Consider the following 8,104-nt stretch of genomic DNA (forward strand, 5'->3'; position numbering starts at 1 on the left):
GAATTCACAGGGGCTAGAAGAATCTGTTTATGGGACTCAGTACACTTATTACCCCTCTGAACAATACTGTCCTTCACTCTGACAGTGGGAGAACTTGAGCCTAGGAGAACCTGGTAGTAATCCAAAACGCTGTTGAATCCCACCCTCATCACTATGCAGAACCCCATTGCAATCTCTTATTTGCTGGATAAAATTCTTATTTCTCCTTGCCTTTATCACTCCATGAAAATAAGAGGAATTTATATCTCCTTCATCACCCAATGAGCTTTTGCTTTCTCGCTTGAGGTACTCATACTTAGCTTGCTTTGCAAGTGAAGAGATTCCCGATGTCTGCATATTCCTGAGCCATTAACTCCCTATCCCCTGGCTGCTGGATGAGATGTTGTTGAGCCTGATACAATTTAGTTGCAGCTAACATAGCCTGGTTCTCAATGTCAGAATAACAAGTGCTATTGATCCTTTTCAGTTCAGGTTTTAGTAGCCTAAGTTTTTGAGTAACCCTATACATTCTGGTACCAGCTAGGTTCTGTTTCCAAATATTGTCCACACAAGCTTGAAAATCTGGAGACATACTCCACATATTGAAATACTTGAACGGCCTATTCCTATGATGATCTCTGTTAATCTGCCCTATCACACAAGGGGAGTGATCAAAATGGCCTTCTGGAAGGAAATTTGCATACATATCTGGAAAGTGATCAGTCCAACCTTGATTAACCAAGGCCCTATCCAGCCTACTGTAGACTCTTGTCTCTGGTGGTTGTTTATTATTCCAAGTATAGAATGAACCAGAGGCTTGGAGATCCATGACTTCACAATCCTCCAGACACTGCTGAAAAGGTTCAGCTTCTGCCAGATTAAAGCTACCACCCAATCTCTCTTCAGCCAGTAGAACACAATTAAAATTGCCCCCTAAAACCCAAGGAATAGTAGAAGGAGGCCTGAACCTCTTTATGTTAGCCCATAAGGGTTCCCTTTCAGTAATCCCATTGAAGGCATAGACAATAGTATAATAGAACTTCAGAGTAGAATTTCTGTCCTCAACTTCCATGTGTATAAACTGAGCATCATATTGTAGAAAAATAATATCAAAGTACTGAGGCTTCCAGACCACCCATATTCTTCCTCCAACATGATAGGCTGAGTTAGTTGTAACACTCCAATCATTAAAAACAGTAGAAACTGCTTTATTTACATTATTAGGTTTTATTTTTGTCTCTAATAAACCAAAAAGACCAACATTATTTGAACTCAAAAAATTATGTACCTTTCTTTGCTTGTCCAACTTATTCATCGCCCTCACATTCCAAAACCCTATCTTTATCATGGGTTAGGGGAAAGGGAACCATTACCATTTACACCAATACCTTGTTTAGGGGTTTTGGAACCACTCAGAGCCTCCATATATGTAGGAGAACCTGAATTGACTCTGCTTGCTATTGAGATCCCTTGTCTATTTTTAACAGGAGACAGAGAACCATCATTACTCAATCCTGGCCTGTGCGCTGGAGTTTTGATTATCTCTGCAACCACCTGATCATTATTGTGTACCTCTGTTGTTGCAGGTTGTTGTTCAATCTGGATACTTGCAGGCTGTGCCACAGTAGGGGCCTCAACCTTTTTAACAGGTCTCCATTCCTTCCTGATTGGCTTTGTTTGAATCATTTTCTTACCCTTCCTACAAGTATCCTTGGCATGTCCCAACTGTTTGCATTTGGTGCACAAGATAGGTTTCCATTCATATCCTATTTGTATCTCAATTACTTGTTGTTTCTCGTCTAGGAATTTGATTGAGTCAGGAAATTTCTGGTCAATTTTCAACTCCACCATGACACGAGCAAACCCTAGTCGAGTCTTCTGCATTGTGGCTTCATCACTTTTGATAAATTTATCCACCAAATTAGCCAATTTAACCAGACTTTTACCCCAAAACTTAAGAGGTAGTTTATGGAGCCTTACCCACGCAGGAACACACTTGACTTCCTCTTTGACTAGTTCAATGTCAGGCATCCAAGGCTTGATAATCACGGGCTTATTATCAAACAAAAAGTATCCACTGTTAAGAACTGCCTGCTTCATGGCATCTGATTGAAATCTTGCTATGAACACCCCATTAGGAAGGAATGATAACTTGTCAATAATATGTTTGCTCCATATTCTTTTCAGGAAGCCTTCCATAATTTGCCATGGAGGATTGGCCCCAACTACAAAGCCATACACGGCCTGCTTCCAGGATACTCAATTTCCTCTTGCACATCCTCCTCGTAAAGCCGGAGCGAGTTCAACGGGTTCCTCATCAATCAACTCCATGACTTTCCTTCCATGCCGCTGATACCAACTCCCTTCCTCCTCACCATCTGGATCAGAATCAAATCCGTCAAGAACATCCTCCACCATGCCATCCTCCATGGACAATGTGGGAATGCCATTGATTTCACTAATATTCTTGTGCTTTTGTCCCTCATCAGCGTCCACATCAGGACCAGTCAAAACAATTTGTTTTGCAGCCCTAATTGATGTTGATGTAACAGATTGTTTATTTGTACTATGATGTTTATTACTAGCAGATTTGGATGATCCCTTTGCCATGATGACACAGAAATCTTTACGTTAAAATTTTTTTGAGACGACGGCTTTCTCACTTTCTCTCTCTAGGTTAAACATCTTTTGGCATTTGACTAGTTCAATAAATTGTTTTACATTGAGTGGGAGAAATTTTAACTGAATATGAGAATCGGTTATCGCACATACACTTGTACGGACAAGTGGGAGTTTGTTGGAGACGTGTCCTCCAGTTAGTGCGGATAACGTTATTACACATACACTTGTACGGACAAGTGGGAGCTTGTTGGGGCTGGTGTCCTCTACAGTTAGTGCAATAACATTTAAATCTCTAAAAGGATCAAAGGGTATACTTTTGTATTATTATCAGTTGGTCCACGTTTATCAATAACGGTTGGCTTGCTAGATAAGTTTGACGTTATTGTCATACTGATGGCGGTGATCAACTGGTCCCTAAAAGTCACACCTATAGGATACGTTTGAGAGATGTGACGGCATGAAAATACAGTCATGTTGATGCCTAATTTGACTAAGCAGTTAGTCGGAGTTATTGACTAATAATTAGTCAAACGCGATGTTGAGATAATTATTTAATACGGATTAAATAATAATGGCTAAAACGAATTAAACGGTTAATTCGTAATTTAAATATAAACGATTATATTTAATTGATGTATATTGAATTAATTATACAATATTGTCTTTGTCGGACACGTATTAATATTTCAACTAATCCATGTTATTAGTCGATGTTTTAATAACCGATAACCGATGACGATTTATAATTAAACCCGTCATATACATTTTAGCGGGATTAATCGGACCACGAGTTAAAAATGAGGAGGAAGTGGAAAGCCCACTCCCTCCCCATGTACACGGTTTGGACCGAGAGGAACAAAAGGGGAGTTTCTCTTCTTTTGTAACCTAATCATTCATTTGCAAAAAAGATTAGGGTTTCAGAGCAATTTTCTCTGAAATTTCTAGATCTCACATCGGAAAAACTCACAACAACTCTCTCAGTATTGCAAGTCAATTAGAGAGTATTTCTAGCACAAGGGGCATAGTCTGAGACGGTCTTGGGTGCAACGATTAGGAGGAAATCTACGTTGATTTCTATGTTAGGCCGAATTCTCAAGGGCCCGAGGTTAATTCTTGTGCTTTCTCGTTTTCTCTTGTATTTTTGTTTTATGACAATAATCACATGTTAAATTTTGCGTTATAGTCCTAAAATTTAAGGGTTTTATACGGATATTACCCCACAGACTTGTGGCGAATTCCAAACTCAGTTTGGAATCGACATGTAGTATTGTTTTTGTAGGAATCTTCGATTTATCTCGTATTTCGGACCGAGTACTTAACTATACTTGACCGAGTGCGAGTGCGTACTAGACCGAGTAGACCTCACCCAATCTAGTTAGGAAGCTATGACGTCGAGATGTGGAAAAATTTCTGCAGATACTCGACGAAATAGCTCCTACTCGATCGAGTAGGGTGGTACTCGATCGAGTACCCCAGGGCACTCGATCGAGTAGGTTACTGTACAGTGATTCTCACGGGTTTCTTAAAACCCCTATCCTTTCTAATCCCTCTCATTCTTTCTCTATAATTCGAAACCCTAAGCCTAAATTCCTCTCAAAATCTCTCATATTCTTGTGTTGGTAGTGGTTGATTTGGGGTTATTTTCTTTGTTCAATTTCGTTCCTTTACTTTACTACTCAATCAAGGTATGATTTCTTCCTTATTTACATGTTCTTATGCCTTAAATTTGTTGAGGATGATTGTATAACCTGAAAATTTCGATTCATATGATCAATTTGTTGCTTTTAATTGTTGTAATATGATTCACATGCTTCCCTTTCTTGATTATTGGTGATTAATTGCTGTAAAATAGACTAGAAATTGCCAAATTGAAACCGAAATTTCTAGGGTTTACAAAAATCGAAATTGAATTTTGATTGTTTTACAATGATTAGATGATGGAATTGAGTACTATATATTGTTTATATCATTTGAAGAGTTAATTTTGATGATTATCACCTTAAAAAGTTGCCTTAAAACTCCGTCTTAAAAGTGTCCCAAGTGGAAATTCGTTTGTTATATCTGAAAATTGGGGTTGTATATGACTGTTTAAGTAAAGGTTGAACTTCAATATGATAGTAGTGGTGTTAATTCACGAAGAACATGTCAAAATAATTACAGCTGTAGAGACCGTCTGACAAGTTTAACTGATTTATTTGTTTCTAATATTGAAGATGATGATAATTTGTCCTAAGTTACTTTTCCATGAGCTTGTACAAATGCCTCACATGTTATTAGGAGTGTGTATGGAGTGATCTTAGAATCATGCTAGGATGTTGGAGTTTGTTGAGCATGTGTATTCATCACGATAAATTTTTCACAACTAGTAAACATGAGTAGCTATAAACTGAATGTGCATATCAAATTGGGAAATTACTGGTGAAAGTGTGTACTTAGTTTTGCATCCAAGTTCAATTGCGTGAAGTATATGCTTTACATGGTTATGCAAGTTTGTTTAAGTTATATGCTGAAACAGATGCCGAGACCGAACGTAGGGACCCGTCAGAGTAAACGGGGGAGGGTGACACAACCTAAGATTGGGGAGGGGAGTGGACCCGTGGTACCCGCAGTTCCGGAATACTCTTCTGTTGTGTTTGTAGATTTCAAACAGAGGGAGCGTTTTGTAGTTTTGCAAAAACGCAAAATGAGGCCGACGAGGTGTATAGATACTACACTTTTGGAGGAGTTGGGAATAGAGACGGATGTCCGTAACATATTCGAGACTTTGGGTTTTACGGGGTTGTATAGGCTTAGGAAACATTCTTACCCTTTTCTCACCTTGGAGTTTATGAGCTCCTTTAGCTATGACCCAGCTGCACAGAACGTTGAGTTTCGGTTGATGAACACCAGTTTCTTGCTTTCTATGGACCAATTTGCTTCTCACCTTGGGTTGGCAAAGCCTCCCAAGGACTCCATCACCGATATCCCTGCTGAGTGCGGTGTCTGCCGCCTAATGTCTTGTCTGACCGGAAAACCAGCTCCCACCTCAAGTAACATGCTGATTAATGATGTTCAGCATGTCACATTGAGGATCTTTCTTGGTTCCCTCTCGAACCTCCTTTATAATCGACCAGGATATCGATGGCCCGAACAACCATGAGGTGTTACTTCTGATGTCTTACTTGAACCCGGAGCGGGCCAGGAAAGTGGTCTTTAATGCTCCTTCCATCGTCTGTGCTGCCCTTGACTTGATGGCTACTGTCTCTTCCCGGTACTTGAGTTGTGGCGCTATCGCCACTCGGTTAGCTGAAAAGCTAACCTCCTTTGAGGCTTCTCCGGAGTATGTGCCTCTGGCTACCCCAGTAGATACTATGGACCGTGACTACTATCTCGACCTGAAGTGGTTGAGAACTTTGGCTGACGGTAGCCTGGCTTAGAAGGTATGAGGCGTGAGTTGGATGGGGATTCCGGCTCCTGAGCACCTTCCACCGACCGACTTGTTAGAGCCTGTGGTGACAGCTGTTGTCTCCGACGAGGAGGAGGAGGATGATGACGTGCCCCGTCAGTTGCATACCTACCTCATCGATGACGCGATCCTAGAGGTGATGCCCGAGCTAAAGAAGGGGGAGAACGCGGCGGTCAGGGAGGAGAGACCCAGGTTGGGGAGAGGACCCCGCAGAGTGAGAGAGAGAGGACCGCGGAGACTAGGCCACGGCCGGTAGCACCACAGCAGCAGCAACATCCTTTCCATGCTACCCTTACCTCGCCACCCCGGAGACGCGATCTAGCTACTTGGCAGAGAGAGTGTCATCTACTTTGACACTCAGGAATATGCATGAGATGGCGTACACTCAGGGGATAGGGACCAAGGGACCGCATCCGGTTTGGTGGAGTGGTGTTGGGGACTATAGTGGGGTCTTCCACTCTTACGGAGTGGATCCGTCAGCTTGGAGGACGCCTCAGTCCTTTCCCTACGGTGGTTTGACCCCATGGCATATAGGCCCGGGAGTGGGAGCGGGAGTTGATGCAGGTATCGGGTCTTCGGGAGCGGGCACCTCGGGTGGTGATGGTGGAGAAGATGAGTTGATGGTTGAGCAGCAGCAGCAGGAGGAGTGATGCTCCTAGTTTCTTTATCCTTGTTTATGATTGTTGGCCTTGGATGTTGATAGTTGTTGGTTGTTAGAACCTTTTACTTTCGGATTTGTATGCTTGGCCATAAGGCCGGATTTGAATCCCGACTCACCTTTATGCGATGATTATGTATATACATGGGTTTATGACAAGTTTTCCAAAGGCATTTGACCTGTAGGTACTCGACAGAGTACCCCCATACTCGGTCGAGTAGCTACAGGTATGACAGAATTGATGCATTCTGATCTCGGGGCTACTCGATCGAGTAGCCAAGACACTCGATCGAGTAGCATGGCACTCGATCGAGCACCCTTACATACTCGATCGAGTAGCACTCATTATTCTGAACTTTTTGAAAATTAAAAGTGTTTAATTGTTTTATAATTACATGGTTGATGTTTAGCATGGTTCGTGATGCTTAGTAACACCTTTGAACCGTTAATGTCATATGTTAGAAGTCGTGCTTGAGTTTTATATACATTTTCATCACAAATAGTGAAGTGGTGATGGTTTCTTGTTGCTTTATTATCAAATCCGCCATATTACGATCTAGTCATCGGAGTTACATCTTTTCATACGCTTGTGCATACGATATTAACGTGCTTTATCGACGACGGCTAGTTATTCCGGTGGTTTGTGTATGATTTCTAATTTAACGAGTCTAGGCTTAGTGAGTAATGTCCATAATAAATAATATGGTTCTAATTTATGTTATGATACAAGTAATAGGTAATATGTGTGGTAATTTTGATGGTGAACTTCGAGGACAAAGTTCCTTTTTAGAGGGGAAGAGTAATGTCGCAAATAAAAAGGCTGATTTTGAAGTTATGTTGTTATTCGTTTATAATGTTTTGTTGCTTAATTACAGAATTTTCTAGTACTTTGATCACAATGCTTATATGAAGTGTAGCTGGTTACTTTAGTTCATTGAAGTGAATGTGATAGTATGTTTTAAAGGACGGTCATAAAGAGATAGTTGTGGTGCAATGTGTCATAATAGAATCGCGTTGTTGAGTAACATGGTGGTATTAGTCGTGCGGCATGAATTTGATATGAGATATGTCTCGTGTTGATAGTAGTTACTAGTGAATGGAGTAATCTCATATATGATGGGTGATCGTTGTTTGTGCCGGTTCGTATTGCGAGGATGATGCTTTATATATGATAGTTTTTTTTAAGAATGGATGTATATATATAGAGTGACAATTGATGATGATGGTGTTTGTATGATAGTTGTAAGAGTCGATATGAATAGAGCGTTAGACAATGATGATGATGATGATGATGACATGGGGGATGGCGTTTTAGGGAAGTAGGTGATTTATGTCGGAAGAATAGTGATGTCGTGTCTTCCCGTGTCTTGTGCGTTGAGTTAGGTGAGTTGAACTTCGGG

The 8,104-nt window shown here is 41.0% G+C and overlaps 1 protein-coding gene across 1 annotated transcript; it reads right to left on the minus strand.

The window, feature by feature from the left end:
- Positions 1-295: 295 nt before the first annotated feature.
- On the minus strand, positions 296-2,178 carry LOC141631285 (uncharacterized). The gene is made up of 2 exons (XM_074443977.1): positions 1,353-2,178; positions 296-1,218 (listed from the first exon to the last, which is right to left on the minus strand). Exons 1-2 carry the CDS (start codon positions 2,176-2,178, stop codon positions 296-298), a joined length of 1,749 nt encoding a protein of 582 aa, XP_074300078.1.
- Between the last annotated feature and the right edge of the window lie 5,926 nt (positions 2,179-8,104).

The sequence above is a fragment of the Silene latifolia genome, chromosome Y, assembly GCF_048544455.1.
Source record: "Silene latifolia isolate original U9 population chromosome Y, ASM4854445v1, whole genome shotgun sequence".
Taxonomy (NCBI): domain Eukaryota; kingdom Viridiplantae; phylum Streptophyta; class Magnoliopsida; order Caryophyllales; family Caryophyllaceae; genus Silene; species Silene latifolia.